General features: G+C 38.5%; 1 protein-coding gene across 5 annotated transcripts in view; it reads right to left on the bottom strand.

Annotated features, from left to right (window-relative positions):
- Positions 1–3,699: 3,699 nt before the first annotated feature.
- Positions 3,700–20,675, bottom strand: part of LOC135088696 (solute carrier family 4 member 11-like) — a 204,083-nt gene continuing 187,107 nt past the window's right edge. For all 5 annotated transcript variants that reach the window (XM_063983653.1, XM_063983652.1, XM_063983656.1 and 2 more), the window contains 10 exons: positions 19,221–19,425; positions 18,498–18,611; positions 14,424–14,630; positions 13,106–13,379; positions 12,310–12,416; positions 9,874–10,042; positions 8,961–9,134; positions 8,126–8,321; positions 7,247–7,416; positions 3,700–6,944 (listed from right to left, as the gene is read on the bottom strand). In XM_063983653.1, the coding sequence (XP_063839723.1) occupies positions 6,878–6,944; positions 7,247–7,416; positions 8,126–8,321; positions 8,961–9,134; positions 9,874–10,042; positions 12,310–12,416; positions 13,106–13,379; positions 14,424–14,630; positions 18,498–18,611; positions 19,221–19,425 (1,683 nt within the window). In that variant the 3' untranslated portion in view covers positions 3,700–6,877. The remainder of the gene's footprint in view (positions 6,945–7,246; positions 7,417–8,125; positions 8,322–8,960; positions 9,135–9,873; positions 10,043–12,309; positions 12,417–13,105; positions 13,380–14,423; positions 14,631–18,497; positions 18,612–19,220; positions 19,426–20,675) is intronic.

Here is a 20,675-nt window from a genome sequence, read left to right as displayed (position 1 = left end):
TATAACAATCATCATAATATATATATATATATATATATATATATATATATATATATATATATATATATATATATATATATATATATATATATATATATATATATATATATATATATATATATATATATATATATATATATATATATATATATATATATATATATATATATATATATATATATATATATATATATAATAAGAGAAGCTGCAAAAAGCATCAGATCTATACATAGCAGTCCATGTGTGAAATATGCTTAGCTATTACCACCTATCATCCATATGTTTGTCTAATTTTTTAAAGTTCTCTAATGAATCACCACTGAAAACGTGATCACTGAGTCTGTTCCATTCATCTACTACTGTATGTGAGAATCAATCAATCACTTTTTCTTATTTTCCAAGAGTTGTAAAGTAACTTTAGTTTTCAAGGTGACATAATATTGTTTCAAGGGACTTTAAGTACTCCTTCACTCAGTTCCCTTTAACTAACCCTCCATTCCCCCAATCATGCTTTCAGTTGTCTCTAAGAAATACTTCTCTACTGTTCCAACCATGCTTTCAGATCCTTCTCTTTTTCTGTACTCTCTTTCCTACCTTCTCACATCCCACTCTAACCCCTCTCTGCTTTTGTTCATCATTCCCAGTTCATGTCTCTTGTCTAATGGTCGCTGGAGCCACCGAAGTTCTGACTAACATGCCATTGCTCTCTTATCATACTGATGCATTTCATTCCCCATCAGTTACTGTTAAGTTTTACAATAAACTTACTCAATGATCTTGTTTTCTTAATCAAATCTAACTATTTCTCTCTCTCTCTCTCTCTCTCTCTCTCTAAAAAGAACAGTGAAAGAACTACTAGTCCTCACAAGAATGTTGATGATTACCTGCATTTCTGAATTTTTAATGAGACATATAATAGTAAAGGCAAAAGCTCCTTCCCACCCACCCACTTGTCTTCCTTAGCCTTGAGCTGAGCCATACAGGAAAGGACAAATACCATGACATTCTTGGTGTCTATCCTGGCCTAGTGTGCTTCTTATAGCTAGTCTGTCCCATCTTCAGATCAATTTATCAATGTTTCCATGAGGCTTAAGCTGGCTACCACACACACACACACACACACACACACACACACATACACACACAGCAGAATCATATGGACAACTCACCTTTTAATACCTTTGAGAGCAGAGAAGCAAGTAAAGGGAATGGATATCTTCTCTCTCTCTCTCTCTCTCTCTCTCTCTCTCTCTCTCTCTCTCTCTCCACCAGAAACAGACTTCGTGTAAAACTTTTATTTTACACTTTGTACATAAGAACAATATACTTTAATAACAATAGTCATGTTTAGTAATTATGATAAAAGTAATTATCATACAAGTAACAGTAATAACTAGCTACACTACGTAATTAATGGTAACGTAATGGTAATAATGATACATACTTGGGTAAAATCAACCTCTGAAAATAAAGGGCATTGGATCATCATGGTAAATCAAAGAATGGCAACAATTATTAGTGGCTTCTAAGGGTTGCTAAGGGCAGGGCCAGGCAGCCTCTCCTCATAAAGGCTTCGTCTCAAAAAAAAAATGTATGCAGACAATTCTCTTTAAAAACACCACAGCAAGCCCTCAATGTAAGCCATTTATATATTGCTGTTAGTGGAGGGGAAGCAATTATGACCAAAAATCATCTCCCAAAGACACAGCTTTCAAAATTTCAAACAACACTTTTATCGCGGGGGAACATTTTTGGCTATAATTTGTGCAAAAGAAAAGTGTAAACATGAAAGCAAGAATAAACAAAGAAACAGCCTAAATTATGGACTTGCTGAATGAAAGTAAAGACACATTGAAATCTATCCTAACCTACACACTACACTGTCTTTTTTTTTTTCATAATATACCTTAAGCAGACACTATAGTCTTTCCCTAAAAACCAACAGTAACATAAACAATTCTATGTAATAAAAATAATTTGTGGCTAAAATTTGCAATGCTCCAACAGCTTCATTATATTATACATAGTTCTTTAACAAACAGGCAAGAATATTACAGTATGGATCAGCATTATCAGTATTATTAGACATAGCAGTTTGAGCATTACCATTTGATTAGTAATTACATTTTAAGGTAGTCATCCTAAATAAGACTAATCTGACCACTTGGATTAAAAACTCTGATCTGTAGCTTCAAAAGTGACACAGAAGTATATTGCACAATAAAAGTACTCTGATATACTTGAGAATAAATGCAGCAAGTGATAACGTAAACTAACAGCATTTTTCCTGAAAAGTATTACCAGTGTTCCTAAGTGGATGCTAGCGCAGAGAACCAAGATAACAGCAAGTAATCATGGCACTGGTTAGAAACATTAATTATTGTCACAAAACTGGTGGCGTTGGTGCTACACACTCATGACCCACAGCGGCCCTAGAAAAGGATATTTTGATTTCCAGTATACATTTTTGATTGCCTTGAGCAAGAAATGTAGTACAGACAATGCCTTTTTTTGTTTTTTCTAATTCATTACCAATAATTCAATGAAAAGAACAATAAGAAATTGCATGATGAACTTTGATTATCATACTAAAGACCACAAACACTTTTTTAAAACACCTGAGCAACTGCATGCTAGTCTTTTTGATATACTATGTACAAACTATCCTTGCATCACCCACAGCAACGTCCGGCCCATCGTCACATTGCCCACGCTGGCGTCCTCACAACCCACATCATCACACATCATCGACGCCCGGCCCGGTCAACAATGTAATGGAATAATTGAATGAAACACAGCGAATAATATAGATCTGGCTCATGGAAGAAGACACCATTCCTATCTTTCCACAGGAGTTGTTTGCATCCTGCTGGCCTGGTAAGGTACATGCCGAATTTTGTATTTTCTCAGGTTTCATGCAGGTTAAGACAAATGCATCATCAAGTAATACAGAATGTTGAGGATTGATAAGAGCTTCCTGGATGGTGAGTCTTACATCATAAAAGTGTGGAGGAATATCCAGAAATAAAAGGCAAATGGTGCAAATTAAGGCTGAGGTGAACACTACCTCAAGAGAATCTGACTCTCTGCACTGGCCGGACAGCTGCACTCGTGTCTCGGCAGTGAAGACATATAACTAATTTCATTTTTAAACTTGCAGCAGCTAGAGAACAAAACAGCAACAACAACAACAACAACAGTAAAGTTACTTCTTCCTCTGAGAAGCTGGACTGGAGGAGAGACTGCTTGCAATCACCAACTCTTAGCAAATCCCTAATTGCATTATTTTCCTGTGCCACAGTGACATGCTTCCCCACACAAACCTGAGCCAGGGAGGGGCTGGGCATTCATATGGTGGGGGTGAAGGGAAAGAGGCTGAGAAACAAACAATACTCCACTTACAACTGCATGTCCCAGCTATGTTTGTGTGGGGTTGCAAGATGCATATAGTGTGTGTGTATATATATATATATATATATATATATATATATATATATATATATATATATATATATATATATATATATATATATATATATATATATATATATATATATATATATATATATATATATATATATATATATATATATATATATATATATATATATATATATATATATATATATATATATATATATATATATATATATATATATATATATATATATATATATATATATATAATATTCATAAATCTTTGCTTCTTAGTAACAATATTGACAATGTGAAGGAGGAGGGATGGAAATCAGAGGGAGGTAAACTATGAAGGAGAGCAACGTCCTGACTGCATTCTACTTGTGTCTTATTTTCCTGAATTTTAAGTAAACACCAGTAGTATTTCACATTCTGGGAGATGCATTTGTGAATAGATGAAGTACATGTATTATGTGTTAAGAAACCAACATCTGGAGGAATATTATCATCAAATTATCTAAATTCATTACATATTTGGATGTTTCAAATTTCTTTTGTAGATCAAGCTATTAAAGCAAACTGTCCTTTTCTTCCAGGTAAAATCTGCATAAAATGATTTCAGATCACAAATGCATTGTTTTGACATTACATTACAATGTAGAAGCTACAGCATCATTAATTCTAGTTTGTCTTTAGGATGCATTTCAGGATGACAGGTCAAGGTGGCTAAGCACAGCACACACACACACACACACACACACACACACACACACACACACACACACACACACACACACACACAAGTACATGCATGCACGCACAAACAAATCAACACACACACACACACACACACACACACACACACACACACACACACACACACACACACACACACACACACACACACACACACACACACACAGAGGAGAAAACTGAAGAGGATAAAGAGGAGGAGGAGGAGGAGGAGGGAAAGGCATGATGGCATCAGAAACAATAAGTACATACAGCAGTGTTATGTATTGGTGGTGTTGACAAGGTGTACTACTGTGGGTTTGGTGGTGGTGGTGGTGTTGGTTTCATTAGTGGAAGTTGAGATGTAGCTAGTGCAGGAGCCTGCCTGACTAGACTGTGGTGTGTGGGGAGTACAACTGTGGTGCTGCAGTGACATCAGGAAGCTGGGAGGAACAGAGGCATCACACACACACACACACACACACACACACACACACACACACACACACACACACACACACACACACACACACACACACACACACACACACACTTTTAACAATGTTGCATAGCATTTTACCATCACATACAACATCACTGTCACACAAAGCAGGTGTTCTTTCACATAATTGGGAGAAAAAGCTTGATGGGAGGAGAGAAATATTACATCACAAAAGAATACAAACAGTCAATAAATTGACAGAGAAATACACTAAGTGGATATAACGTACATATAGCATAGAAATAGTCTAATGTTAAAAGAACACCACATATGACCAACATTAGCATTATAGTAAGGACAAAGATACTGAACCAATGGAAGCTCAGAAATATTTCATGTGCTAGGACATGCAGAAATGCACGTCTGCACATACAAAGACACACACAAACAAGCACACACACACACACACACACACACACACACACACACACACACACACACACACACACACATGCACGCAAACACACACATTGGCTAGCCACATCAACTCTGCCGCTCATAACTGAGGCTGTGTAATCACAAACCTAGAGGCTATTTATCAAATATACTGTATAATGTTCTATCATAATATTAGCTATGATATAATTCAACACTGGCTATGAAAACTAGACTCTGGAGTAATAGAGACGCGGTTTGTACACACAGTTATTGACATTATTGTCGGGCCATTCAGTGCCCGGTAACAACACTGGGGGTGAGGCTGGCCCCTACACCTGTCCCGTACACCTGCGGTCCACCTGCATAGTGGTTGGGGCTGGCTGGAGGGAGAGGAAAGGGCGTCATTCTTCCTTGCGCGGAGGGAAGCGGGGAGGGCTGGGAAGGAGAGGCGGAGAACATACTAAGTGTGAATCGTAGCGGACAGGGTGATGGGAAGGAACAGAAGCAAGTTAGAAATGGAGGCTATAAAGTGCTACGTTCTTATACTTTCTGCAAACTGAATAGTGAAGAATGTGAGGCCTCTTGCATCCATAAGTGGTGGGGGTGTGGAGGTGTGGGGGGGAGGGGCATAGGGGCTGGTCTCACATGTGCCTGCGTGTACATGTGTAGGTGTGGGTGCATGTGCATCTGTGAGAGTGTGCGTGTAGTGTGTTCCAAGACTGTATCATTATATATATATATGTATATTTATATATATATCATTTTTTTTTTGCATATATCAACTTGGTGCCCCATGCATTCCTGAACTGATCCCACAACAACGAGTGACACACCAAAGAATCATCCCGGGAAAAACCTTAGTCAACTAGTTAAAACAGACTATTGAGTTGGTTAGTTTAGTTAATTAATGCTTGGTGTACAAACTTGATTATGCGCTAGAGTGAGCTAAGTAGACTCCGGGACTACTGTTTACATCTTACTTACTCCTCACTACGGTGATTGCGCTCTGGGGTCAGGAGGGGAAGGGGAGCGGGGAGAGGAGCGGGAGTACTGATTAGTTGAGATTTATGTATGTGGTTGTAGTGGCGACTGAGAAGAACAGTCTGGGGCGTGAGTGCTTAAAATTTGAGCTAATCTGACGTTCTTTTTTTTTTTAACTTTTTGACATTTTATATATTCAGGAGGTTAAGGATTGCATGGAATAGGAGGAGAAAGAGGAGGAGGAGGAGAGGAATGTGGCTGGTGGTGGTGGAAGGGAGGGGAGCATTTGTTTGCTAGCTACTGTAGAGAAGAAAAAAAGAGAAAAAGGAAGGATTAAGATGGGAGGAATGGTGGTGGTGGTGGTGGTGGTAGGGGGTTACTGCCACACACAAGCCCGTATGCTTTCATATAAAAACCCCGCGGTAGTGAGTGAGTGAGTGAGTCGGTGTCGGGAGGTTCTGGAACACCTCCCTGACTTATCCATACACTTTTGATTTATGTCACAGTTGATCACACCATGCTGCATCTTCCTCATTTTCTCAGTGGACTTGCTTTGCCCGTCCCTTCCTGGAGTGGAGTCGAGGGGAGAGAGTTGCAGGGAAGGAGAGCCAGTCCTGTAGTGGAGGAATGCGCGGTGTGATCTTCTCAGTCAACAAACATGCTGGGGCGCCGGGGAGACGACACACCGCCTCCCCACACCACCTTGCTCATTACCATTGACGCACATCTGGAATTCCCATCACAGGCATGCGGTTTCCTGCTTTCAGGGTTCAAGTTTCAGGGATTCTTTTGTCGTTTTCATCTCGCCATGTCTGTTGCATTTGATTCTATTGTTTGTAGGTCCCAGAGTAATAGTGGCTGGTCTGTTTATTGGTGCTCCCCATCCAAGGCTGCCAAGTATTTGTCTTCGATCACCATTGGGACCAATTTGTGTCTGCAAGGGTGGAATTGTTGTTTTATTTCATGACTTTCCTTATCTATGAATAAATCAATCATGTCTCTATCTGTAAAATTAAATCATTTTGTTGTTGTGTCTCTTTTTCTCTTATATTTCTCCCTTTCGTAAATACGTAACTAATGGCAAAAATCAAATAACAATGTAGGCTAAAATAAGAAGTTAACATTTTGCTTTCTAAGAACACTAAACATGAAAACTTGAAAAATTCTTACACACACACACACACACACACACACACACACACACACACACACACACACACACATATACTCACTCACCTGATGGGTAGAAGGAGCAGAAGCGCAACAGGGAACATCATTTTGAGGTATGGCCAGGGAGCAAAACCCAGAGAACACATCACTAATAGCTGTACCACTTGAAGACCCGTGAACTTGTGGATTTTACGCTGCGGGACCCTTCTGATGTAATGGTTGGGTGGATAGGCAGCCTGGGAGGGGGGAATGAAGTCTTAAATGAACCACTACATCAGTCATCCACTCATAAACCAATTACTCTTGATGCTACAGTAGATTAGTTTTCATATACACATTGCTCAAAGTCTTATGGTATATGACTAATTTTGTGGTTCTTGTCAGCAGGTGAACTAATGAGGAAAACCTTTTTGCCCTTGTACTGTGAAATCATAATGGCCTTGAGAATATTCTGCTCATATCACATGACTGAATTTGTCTCTATTCTTTTTCTGGTGTAACTGAAAGGAAAAGTTTACATCTCATGGCTATAATTTGAGTTGCCAAGGTGTTCTTCCATCCTATGATCCTTTCACTCCTTCAAAATACATATTGCACTTATGTTGAATGATTAAATTATCCTCTATTAATTTTCTGTTGCGGTCACAAGTTATAATTAACATCAAACCATCAAGTTGTTTTTTTCCATCTTATCATCCACTCACTCTATCAGAATATTGTACCTACACTGCATGATTAAACTAGCCTCTCCATTGTGGTCAAAAGTTAAAATCAAAATAACATGTCTCTAATTAAGTCACCAAACTGCACCTTCATCCATACACCCACACACTCCTTCAAAACACTGCATAATTAAACTACTCTCAGTTCACTCTGTAGTAATCAAAAGTTTAAGGTAAATACTCCAGTCATTAAGTCACCAAGCTGCATCACCCCTGGCCTCACCTGCTCCATGAAGAGAAGGGTGATGCGCTCAAACATTTGGTTGCCGTTCAGTGCGGTGACGGCCATGTAGAGGAAGAGTCCATCCAGCACCGCCGTGGGGATGTAGGCCAGAGGGTACGGCAGCAGGAAGATGGAGAGTCCAATGAGGATGTTAGAGAACAGTCCAGTAAGGCGGGTCTCTCTCACTTTGACGATTCTGTGAGGGGTGCAGACCAGAACATAAATAAAAAAAAATATGAAAAATAAATAAAATATATACATATGTACATACATATACCAAGGCTGTCTCCCTCAAAAAGTTTTCACATTTACACTCATTCACACTGATAAGCCAAATAAATATAGAATAAGATAAAATAAGAATAAAATAAATAAGACAGGGCCATACAAATTAGATACGTATCCCTATCTATGCCAGTATGGACATACATAACTTACATTTCACATTCTCTTATTTGTTTTCTCCTGTACAAAGCTTTCTACTCATTCTTTTTTTCATTTTTTGTAAGAGTGGCACTGGCCAAGGGCAGAGAGAGAGAGAGAGAGAGAGAGAGAGAGAGAGAGAGAGAGAGAGAGAGAGAGAGAGAGAGAGAGAGAGAGAGAGAGAGAGAGAGAGAGAGAGAGAGAGAGAGAGAGAGAGAGAGAGAGAGAGAGAGAGAGAGAGAGAGAGAGAGAGAGAGAGAGAGAGAGAGCCTTCTCAGGTGCCAATTCAAAAAGGAAGATAAAAAAAAATCATCCAAATTTGGAGGATAGGTATCTTGAAACAATTCTACTCTGTATCACTACAATCACACAGAAGCAGAGGAATACAAGCATGCTACAAGTTACAACTTACATTTCATACACATGTCCCTGTTCCACTCTCTCCTCCACATCTGCCAAAGACCGCACGTGCAGTGGGGAATGAGGGAGGCAGGCGTGCATCCAGGGGAGGCAGAAGATTGAGAGGAACCCATTCATGAAGGCCACCACAAGCAGGTCCAGGTGGTAGGCTGGCCCTTTTTTCAACCTGCAGGAGGAGCACCATCAGTTACTTCATTCTTACATCACTTTCCTGTCGTTATCCTTCTGTTATCATTATTACTGTCACTGTAATTCACCTACAGTCATCTGCTGGCCATCCAGGAAGCTGTTCCCTTATGGAAAGAACTCAGAACTCAGTGACTGATCTTTGGGTAGGACTGAGACCACTCCCACACTATACACTGAGACAGTGATGTCACAACCGTTGGCTTACATTCCATACCTACTTGCTGTCAGGGGAACAGAGGCTACACATTAAGAGGCTTGCCCATCTGCCTCACCACACCCAGAACTTGAACTCAGGGCTTCTCACTATCACTATCAGGTTAGAGGAACAATGCTGCTGTATTCCTTGCATATTTGTCAAAGGCAAGTAGAAGGAATGGAATGAAGGAACAGGGAATGCCACCTTGGTGTATTTTTATTCCTACAATGAGACAAGACATAATACAGATACCTTGTCTCAGATACTCTTCTTTACTCAGAATGTCAGCCAAGAGTGAACATAAACACACATCATTATATCCCTTCTTTTAATGACAAACAGTGAGAAGTAGAGAACAAGTATGATGAAAAATTACATTATGTAAATCCTGTCTCAGGTACCCTCCTTTCACTGGAACATCAGACAAGGACAAATGTGCTGACAGATCATCATCATATCATTTCTTTCAATAACAAACAATGAGAAGCAGTGTGTAGGTATACTGCAATGTTAGACTCACTTATTGCAGGGGTTATTGACCATGGCTGATCCAATGTTCTGGTCCATGAAGAACAACATGGAGAGGGAGAAGCCGAGGCCCATGGTGGCAAATACAGCTGGTATGGGCAGAAGATACAGCGGTGGCAGCTGGAACATGTCGTAGCTGTTGTCGTACCTGAAGTGCTCCACTGGGGGGCAAAGGGAGACACAGTTAGTGTGAGGGTGTGGTCTGGTCTGGTCTGGTCTGGTGTGGTGTGGTGTGGGGTACTGTTGTTTGATCTGGTCTGGTGTGGTGTAGTGTAGTGTAATGCAGTGTAGTGTGCTGTGGTGTGCTGTGCTGTGCTGTGCTGTGGTGTGCTGTGCTGTGGTGTGGTGTGGTGTGGTGTGGTGTGGTATGGTTTGTGGTGTGGTATGGTGTGGTGTGTGTGTTCATAACTGGTAAACATGTTATCAATTACCTGTGACAGAAGACTCAAGTATCTAAGATTAAAAGTTCCAGTAGTATCAAATATTATAAATAATAAGTCATCTATGTATGAATTCTATTCCATAAGCAAGGTATAAAAACAAGGTAATTAAATCTGCTTTAAAGAAAAAATGAAAAATAATTTAGCTAATAACTTCATGTGAAATTTTGTGCTAAGTAACTATAAAATCATCACATAAATTACTACTTTTTTGAGTTGCTACAAAAATCAACATAAAATATCTAAACACAGTCACTTACTGTCTATGTGATCCAACAACACAAGACAACACACAAAGCAACACAGAGACTACATTAATTAAATATTCTATAGCACAACAAAGCATAAAAACAAATAACTAAGGATAATTTTTTTTGTGATTCAAGAACACAAAGAGATTCTCTAAGGAAGTATTTAAATTGATTTTGAGGAAGTGCAACACAAACTATCTTTGATATTTGCACAAAGGGATTAGCAACACAGCTGCCTCCACTCTGGCACTGTGTCTGATGTGCACAGCAGCACGCCAGCAGGCAGTAGGCAGAACACTGATTGTTTTTATTTTGGCTCAAAAAAAAAAAAAAAAAAAAAAAAAAAGGCAACTGAACAATTATTAAAACCATGGAAATGACTACAGTACTGTACTAATTCTTTAAAGAAAAAAGAAACTAAGTACATAATGATAATAAAGGTTCAACACAAAAATGCTGATGAGCAAAGAATACAGTCAATGTCACTTGAATGAATGAAAACTCTAGAAAGAAATTTTCATATAAATTGTAGAAATGCATGAAAATCACAAAACGATTCAGTTCCAAAAGTGAGCAATGGTATGGAGAATGGGTACACACCCTGATTGTCCTCAAATCATTGATCATTTCAAATAAAAATGGTGCATGGACACACAATACAATGGCTGACTGAAGATTTCTTTCATCAGTAACCTGGACACTGTAACAATATTCAAAATTTTGGAATTGATGAAACAATGAACACTGAAGGTGTGGTTGAGGTAGTGGTGGTGGTGGAAGGTGAGCCAGCAGTCAGTGACTTATCAACTGACTGCCTGAATGACTGGAGGTGACTGGCAGGCACTTACTGTCATTCTTAACTGAAAGGAGAGAAAAACAAAACCAAATAGAACATAGAATCAATGCCGATGGGGTGAGAACAAAAATCCCTCAACATGGCAAAAATAAATAATCTATAAGCTATGGTCTCTGATTCACAAGCTCAATAAGTATAAATGTGCACAGCTTGACTTCAATTAGCATGGCCAGACAGCATCATCACTAACACCTGCTGCCTGGCCAGACCAAGCAAGAGACAGACACAAATGGTAATTCAAAAGCAATAAAACAGTGTGCACAAACAGACAAACTTCTCAAACTAAAATAGCTACAAAGCAAATACATACATCTATACAACTAATTACCATGCATGTCTAATGAAAGGATTGTAATTATGTATATAGAAAAAAAGAATATTGGCATCATAAACATACAAAACTCAATGATGGACATAAATATTAATAATTCCATGCTGGAGTTGTATTGATATAAAATGAGCAGCATATACCATAGACTAAATGTTTTCTTGTTTAATTTCTATGTACTACGGCTATTCTCTACTGTACTGATGTGCATTACGTATTAGATGTGCATATACAGATATAGAATGTCTCTGTGTAAACATACTGTATTCCTGTCAACACTAATCATGGAACTCCTGCAATGGTAATGGTGTGTCAAGACTTAAATCACTTCAAGCACAATTCACTGACGACCAAGGAACATGTCCCGAAACAAGGGGCACTGGCCAAGGCAACAAAACAAAAACCATGAAAAAAAAAAAAAAAAAAAAATCCAGTCCCTAAAGAGAGGCCAAAAAGGACTGATATTCTTGGATAAGTGAATTTGATATGGAGGGACTGAGACATGGAGGGCAGAAAAGCAACTGCAACACCAACGGAACCAGGAGAGACTTACGCTTCACGTCGCGGAAAACGTACGAGCCGATGAAGGACAGGACGATGACGGCCACGGGCAGGGCGTAGTCAGCCAGCACCTCCCGTTTGTTGGCGTTGAGGTACGGCCTGGTGGAGGTAAAGATGGTGACATTAGTTTGTTATTCCCTGTGTGATGGAGGCTGCTCAAGGGTACAAGAAAGGAAACAAATAGATGGCCTTTTTATTTATTTATTACTTTTCTGTTTATGTGAAAGAGACACTAGCCTAGGGAAAAAAAAAAAAATGCCAGTTCTAAAAAAATAAAAGAAGATTTGCAATATTAAGGATAATTTTGGAAGAAAGTGGTTGGTTGATATCATTAATTTTACTCTCTGTGTATCACCTACAGGAAAACAGTGAAAGCAAACTTCAGGATCACAAAGGGCATGAAGTGAGGCACAAGGAGAGATACTGAAGCTATCTGCAGAGTTTTAAGCATCAATGCTGGACATTAAAAGAGGGGCCCTGCAGATATTTGAGGCAACAAAGATGGAAAATTCTACAGCTTTCTAATTGAGGAAGCACAGAATTATAAAGATGGAATATTCTGCAACTTTCAAATCAAGGGGAACTACATCTAACACTTACATTTTATTAAAGTTCAAATCAAGGAGAACTATATACCAAACACTTATGTCCTGTTTAAGTTCTAATTAAGAAAACTACATCAAACACTTGTCTTACTAAAGCTCTAATCAAGGAAAACTACACATACATCTAATACTTACATATCAAAGTTTTAATCAAGGGAAACCACAAATACAAGCCATACTCACGTTTTGTTGAAGTTGTAGAGCATAACACCCAGCCACAGCGTTCCAAACATGAGCAGGAGGTAGAGGATTGAGTTCTCCCGAGTACAGACGCTCTGCACCACGGTGATTGTGACGTTGCCGCCCTCCAGGTCCTCCATGTGGGGTTCAGGGGGATAGGTGACGTAGGACACCGACTGGTTGCCTGTCACTGCGTACGCTGAGGGGGAGGGGGGGCCGAGGTAGGAGGCGTTGGCCCCACGCTGGCACGATGGGCTGTAGTAGTTGGTCTTGAAGTCTGTGGAGGTTCAGCAATGATATCAGTGATGTGTGGCTTTATCTATCAATATTTTATGCTATATGAAGTTATGCAGACACTTTTTTCCGTTTTATTTACTGCTATTGTTATTGGAAATGTGGTATAAAGAGCTTTATCTCTTAATGCTTTGTTATATGCAGTTAAGCAGACACTTTCTTCTATTTGCTTTATTGTGATATGAAGTGTATTCAAACATTATATTATTCATTGGATGTGTAGCTTCATCCATCACTATTTCTCTTCTTCATTTTACTATTATCTGCAATCTGAAATGAGATATCCAGTGCATTCAAACATTATATTACTCATTTGTTGTGTAGTTTCACATATGAGTACTTCACACTGTATGTAGTTAAGCAAGAACATTCTCTCTTTGCTTTACTGTTATTTGTGATCAGAAACATATCAAATGTATTCAAACATTATATTACTCTTTGGGAAGCTGTGCATGGGAATAGTAGTAATGTTAGGAATGTCATGGGAGACCAGAGGCAAGGAAACAGGGGTGGCAGAGTACATGAAAGGGAGAGGTGAATGAGAAGATTAAGGCATGCAGGGGGAGAATGCAAGGAGAGGAGTGAATGGAGACTCTGTTAATGGCATTCTTCAGTGGGAGTCATTGGGAACAGGTGTCAGATAGACAGGTAAATAAATAGATAGATGGGTAGATATACAGATTGATAGAAAAACAAAATGTTGAAAAGAATACAGATATTGGTAGATAGATAGATACATAGATAGATATATAGAGAAACAAGTAGACAGACATATTTTTCAAGTAAGAGGATCTAAAAAAAAAAAAAAAAAAAAGCTCACTGATAAACATGTGTAGACCAGTGGTTCTCAAACAATGGGTCACAGGGGCACAAATAAAGTGTATATATCACTGCATACATTTCCTTACTTTACTATGGATCACAAAGGACTGAAATGTTCCAAATAGGGTCGCTCACAAAAAAAGTTTGAGAACCACTGAAATAGACAGAGAAGATATTGCAAAGTAACGATTATATTCAAAATTACTTTTTCTGACAGCGGTGAATGCATCGTTGCAGAAGGCGATGGAGATGAAGAGGGCAAATATCTCCTCTGTGGAGCGAGTCGACCACCGCATCAGCCGCGAGACATCGAACAGCGCGTACAGGACCAGGAAAAAGCTGTTCCAGAGCCCCACCGCACAATACATTGCATGGAAGTCCAGTTTGAAGTCATCACATATGTAGAAGATAACTGTACAGGAGGGAAAAAATAGGTAAATAAATTAATACGTAAATGAAAATGAAATTAATTGAAGTTCAGGGGAGAAAATTGATAGATAGGTAAATAAATGAAAATGAAATAAATAGAAGTCCAGGTTGAAATAGTCATATTATGTAGAAGATAACTGTACAGGGGGAAAAAATAGATAAATAAATGAATACGTGAATGAAAATGAAATAAATTGAAGTCCATGGGGGTAAATTAATAAGTAGGTCAATAAATGAAAATGAAATAAATAGAAGTCCAGGTTGAAATAGTCATATTATGCAGAAGTCAACTCTACATGGAAGATAGATAAATAAAAAAATAGAATGAAATAAATACAGTGGGTAGAAAATAAAATAAAGTAGATAGATAAAAAAATGAATAAAATAAATAAAATCATATATAACTGAGTAAACAAATAGAAAATAAAATGAAATAAATCAATACAAAATAAGATAAAATGAATCAATAAGAAAAATAAATAAATAAAAGAAAAGAAAAAGAAAATGAAATAGATAAAAAACAAAATAAATGGATGAAAATATAATTAAATAAATCAATAAAAATAAAAAAACACCAAAAAAGAATAAATAATAGATGAGTGAACAAGTATAGAATATAAGGCACTCTCTCTCTCTCTCTCTCTCTCTCTCTCTCTCTCTCTCTCTCTCTCTCTCTCTCTCTCTCTCTCTCTCTCTCTCTCTCTCCACAGTGAACTATGGCGACAACACACACACGTACAAAAGCTTCATTTCCCACCATAGGTTTCATGTTAATAAATATAAATGAGAAACACAATTGTTCTGCATAATTGGCCATTCACTATTCATATTACTTTTATCAACATGTAAAATCTGAAATGTTTTAATGTAACTATTGTAATTAGGTTTGTCAGAAATAGCATACCTGTGTGTAACTATCCCTGTTTGTTTATATGGTTCATAGGATTGAGCCTTGTGTGAATCTGCCCGTAGTGTGTTTGTTGTATACTCGTATATGCAGTGTTGTCTTATAGGGCAATGAAATATGTACTTTATCTTTGTGTGTGTGTGTGTGTGTGTGTGTGTGTGTGTGTGTGTGTGTGTGTGTGTGTGTGTGTGTGTGTGTGTGTGTGTGTGTGTGTGTGTGTGTGTGTGTGTGTGTGTGTGTGTGTGTGTGTGTGTGTGTGTGTTCTTACCTAATTGTGCTTTAACATGATTGAGTCAAGCTTGTAATGGCCCATCTTTTAAAGTTTATTTGTCATACTTATCACTAAAGTGTGTGTGTGTGTGTGTGTGTGTGTGTGTGTGTTTACCTAGTTCTAGTATTCATGGCTTCAGCTACAATTATGTTGTCCTCCTGTTTCTGTATATCTATTTCTTTGTTTCTCTCCTTCATTAATATACACTCCTTGTCTCTATCCCTTCTCCTTGTCCATTGCGGATCCCAGTACTTCTACGTGAAAACCTGTACGTTTTTTTAGACATTCAAACATCTCTCCTTTTCTCAATGTTTTTTTACGTATTTTATTTATTTATTTTTGTGTGTGTGTGTGTTTGTACCTTTTATGCCATTCAAAGATATCCTTTCTTCAACTTTTTCTTGTGTGTGTGTGTGTGTGTGTGTGTGTGTGTGTGTGTGTGTGTGTGTGTGTGTGTGTGTGTGTGTGTGTGTGTGTGTGTGTGTGTGTGTGTGTGTGTGTGCCTTTTATGTTATTCAAACATGTCCTTTCTTTAAATTTTTCTTGTGTGTGTGTGTGTGTGTGTGTGTGTGCACCTTTTATGTCATTCAAACATGTCCTTTCTTCAAATTTTTCTTGTGTGTGTGTGTGTGTGTGTGTGTGTGTGTGTGTGTGTGTGTGTGTGTGTGTGTGTGTGTGTGTGTGTGTGTGTGTGTGTGTGTGTGTGTGTGTGTGTGTGTGTGGCCACAAAGATGCCAGTGACAATGGGGCAGTGTGAAAGGGGGTCATTTTCCTCACTGGGCAAAATTTATGCTCTGGAATACTTAAGTGTTGGGCAAGAGGCAAAATCAATATTGGGCAAACAACAGTGAGAAGCAACACATCTGATTTATTACCCTCATGAATCTTAAAATTTCAATAAATATTAAAAACCTAACCTAACTGGGACATCACAAAGTTTACATATATATATATATATATATATATATATATATATATATATATATATATATATATATATATATATATATATATATATATATATATATATATATATATATATATATATATATATGTATACATATATATATATAAATAAATTGAACTAACACTAATCTTCATTCTGGCACAAGTATCTCTCTCTCTCTCTCTCTCTCTCTCTCTCTCTCTCTGTCTCTTTCCCCTCCTGCACGCCAAATACCATAATTCATAGACAGTCATTCCCAGTATTACCTTTCATCTACTGCCACCCTTTCATCTCACACCCTTCCCTTCCCCACACCTTGGCCCTAATCCATCACCTCACTGCCACCACACCGCCTCCCAGTCTGTGCTGCGGCGTGACGTGAATGCACTCAATACCAATGAACCAAGGGAACCATACAAATTTTTATTGATTTTTATTGATTTTTGCTGCTTGAGTGTTTGGTGATGATGGTCCAGAGAGGTGAATAGTAGGTGGAGGCTGTTTGGGAGGTGTTGTATATCACTGGTGTTGTGGTAAAGATGGTTGTTAGTCTGTGCCTTGCCTGTGTCTTTCTGGTATTGATGCAAGTGTGGGATGTCATCTATTGTCCGTATTTTGTATGTATTCTGTCAGGTGTGTAAAACGTATTGCTGTATGTCTTGGAATCTTGTGGTAAGGTGATCATATTGACCTGTGCCTTTCTGATACTCATACAGGTGCTTGATATCATCTACTGCCTGTATTTTGTAAGTATATGTATTGTCTTACTAACCTACCTACCTTTATCCATCTTTTATTAAAGGAAATGACAACCAGAAAAAAAAAAGAATAAAGAAATAAATGCAGTGTGGAATGCTGGTGCTGAGTGTGCCAAGAGTGTAACCTCAGCTCCTGTCACAGTCACTGCTTGCTGGCTTCCCTTTGGCACAGCTCCATCACTTACTTTGCTTGAATTTCTTATAAAAAACTCATGCACCTTGCCTTTTCAACACCACAACATTACTTTAATCTTATTCTGGGTACCATTAGAGGACTTTACCAAGGTTATGCACCAAGTCTTAACCCTTCCAATATCACAACATTACTTTAATTTTATTCTGGGTACCATTAGAAGATGTTACCAAGCTTATGTACGTAACCTTGACCCTTTCAATAACACAGCATTACTTTAATCTAATTCTGGGTACTGTTAGAAGACTATCAAGCTTATGCACCAAGCCTAAGTCTTTCAGTAGCACATCATTACTTTAATCTTATTCTGGGTAGCATTAGAAGATGTTATCAAGCTTAGAATGGTAATTTTTTCATAATCAAAGTGTAAGAGATAATTTTGCTACCAACTCACAATAATATCTTTGGTTACTCTATACCAACTAAGAACATGCAAGTTTATGAAGCTTACTATGTCTGTAGTCCTGAATGAGATAATACTGCTAAGAGGGAAGCTGTATTTTTCTTATATCACTAAAAAACTGACATATCTGTGCATTTTTTTAGTGGTCAATAAAAATCTATGCATATTTTTGTGTGGTCAATAAGAATCTATCTGTCTATCTATGTGTGTGTGTGTGTGTGTGTGTGTGTGTGTGTGTGTGTGTGTGTGTGTGTGTGTGTGTGTGTGTGTGTGTGTGTGTGTGTGTGTGTGTGTGTGTGTGTGTGTGTGTGTGTGTGTGTGTGTGTGCTATGTAAATCAGCATGCACATAGGCAAACTTAAAAGCCACTTACTTTTTATATATATGGCAAGAGGAGCTGTGGTGAGTTGAATTAGGAGAGGCTGGCCTGAGAAGACTCCCCAGAACACACCTCCAATAACCTGACCTATAATAACTTTCTTTACATCTGGAAAGGAGAGATAAGGCACACTGCAGTTACCTATACAATACATGCTGGAAATATGGAGTTAATTAGGAGGCTGTGAATGTATGTTGGTGTTTGTTGAATTGCTGTTTGGGAGATGCAGTGTTTCTTGTTTAGCAGAGTATTTGGTGTGTAAATATTTGCTTAGCTTAGAATAGGTGCTCCTGTCTTCAATACATCATGGCCTCTCTCTCTCTCTCTCTCTCTCTCTCTCTCTCTCTCTCTCTCTCTCTCTCTCTCTCTCTCTCTCTCCACTACATTTTTTTTTACTGTTTTACACTTTGATCTTTGCCAAAATGCTTAGAAGTGAACTCTCTCTCTCTCTCTCTCTCTCTCTCTCTCTCTCTCTCTCTCTCTCTCTCTCTCTCTCTCTCTCACATTACACAAAAGGGGAGAGCAACCCTAACTGACTGATGTATATTGTGTGTGTGTGTGTGTGTGTGTGTGTGTGTGTGTGTGTGTGTGTGTGTGTGTGTGTGTGTGTGTGGTCAGTATTTCAGTTTAATCTCTCTCTCTCTCTCTCTCTCTCTCTCTCCTATCCTTCCCTGCCCAGTATTTCAGTACAGTTCTCTCTCTCTCTCTCTCTCTCACCTATCCTGCCCTGGGTGTTGTGGTCGTTCAACACGCCGAAAGCAATGGCGGGAAGGATGCAGGCAAAGTAGAGGAAGAATGTTGTGGATATGACCTTCTGGACTGTTTTGTGACCCACCACCCCGTCCTTGTAGTCTGAGAGGTAGTGTGGCAGCCGCCTCTCCAGGTCCTCCCTCAGGCCCCGGGCAAAGGTACACCGCTTCTCCTGTGGGTGAGAGCAAATAGATATGTTAGTGTTGTTTCTTGTAATTATTTTGCTTTTTCATTTGTGTGGAAGTGTTATGAAATGTTTTTTTTTTTTTTTTTTGGTTATTTTATTTTCTATTGGAGTAAGTGAAGAGTTTGGTCAATGTTGACAGAGTTCTATTTTATCATTATTTCCTTTTCAATGTAATGGGTCACATCTAGAACAGAACTGGATGAATAAAAAGAGGCACTGAAGGCGCCAGTATCGGCATGTTCTGTTATATCATGAAATCTTGGGCTTCTATTCAAAGCTGTTACAGTGGATCTTTTATTTCCCATCTTGCTGTTTTTGTGTCTTGTCTTCTACATTCATCTGCATATCATCCTTCAGTGCATCTATAGACTTTCTCTTTCTCTTTCTCGTATCTTCCCTTGGTCCTCCTGTTCGTCCTGCCTAGTGGTGTAATCTGCAGTGTCCTTGATGCTGTAAGCCGTGATACATTATATAACACAGGGACACAAGTCACAAGGGAAGCTGCAGGAAGCCAGCATGCCTACACGTGGGAATCCTTTGTAACACATTCATTTCTATGCTTTCATCAACATTCACCAATTTGTCTCATCTTCTAAAGCTTCCTATTTAACCTGGTCTTGTTTTCATTGCCATCTCATCAACACTAAACAAAATTATCCTTAAAAAAAAATGAAAGAATGATTTTCCTGTCACCTAGACACAGAAAAAAAAGAGAGAAAAAAAAAAGAAGGATATATCTATCTTAGCCTATGGAGCACCGCGGCGTCACCTAATGGCCGCACCAGACAACTATATGGACCCCACAAATCAAATCAGCGCCCCAGAAAACCTCCAGGGTGAGTCTTGAGGCCAAATGACCACACTATTTTGATATTTTTCCAGACTTGATGAATGCTGCTCGAGAAAGACGTCGTCGGTTCGAATCCTGCTCAGGGTAAACTTATTTTTACTTATATTATTTTATTTATTTTCATGTATTACCGAGAAATAATATCACAAGAAAGAATAAACAACTTAAATGTAAGAAACCTGAGAAATATATGAAAATAAGGGAAGCTGCAAGAAGCCATCAGGCCAACACGTGGCAGCCTCTATATAAAACATGTCTACCTTTTTCCGCCTACCATCCTCATCCATAAATTTGTCTTATCTTCTTTTAAAGCTTCCTAATGACTCGACACTAACAACCTGATTACTGAGGCCATTCCATTCATCTACCACTCTTTATGACAATC

Source organism: Scylla paramamosain, chromosome 31, assembly GCF_035594125.1.
Source record: "Scylla paramamosain isolate STU-SP2022 chromosome 31, ASM3559412v1, whole genome shotgun sequence".
Taxonomy (NCBI): Eukaryota; Metazoa; Arthropoda; class Malacostraca; order Decapoda; family Portunidae; genus Scylla; species Scylla paramamosain.
This window is presented reverse-complemented; position numbering and strand designations above follow the sequence as displayed.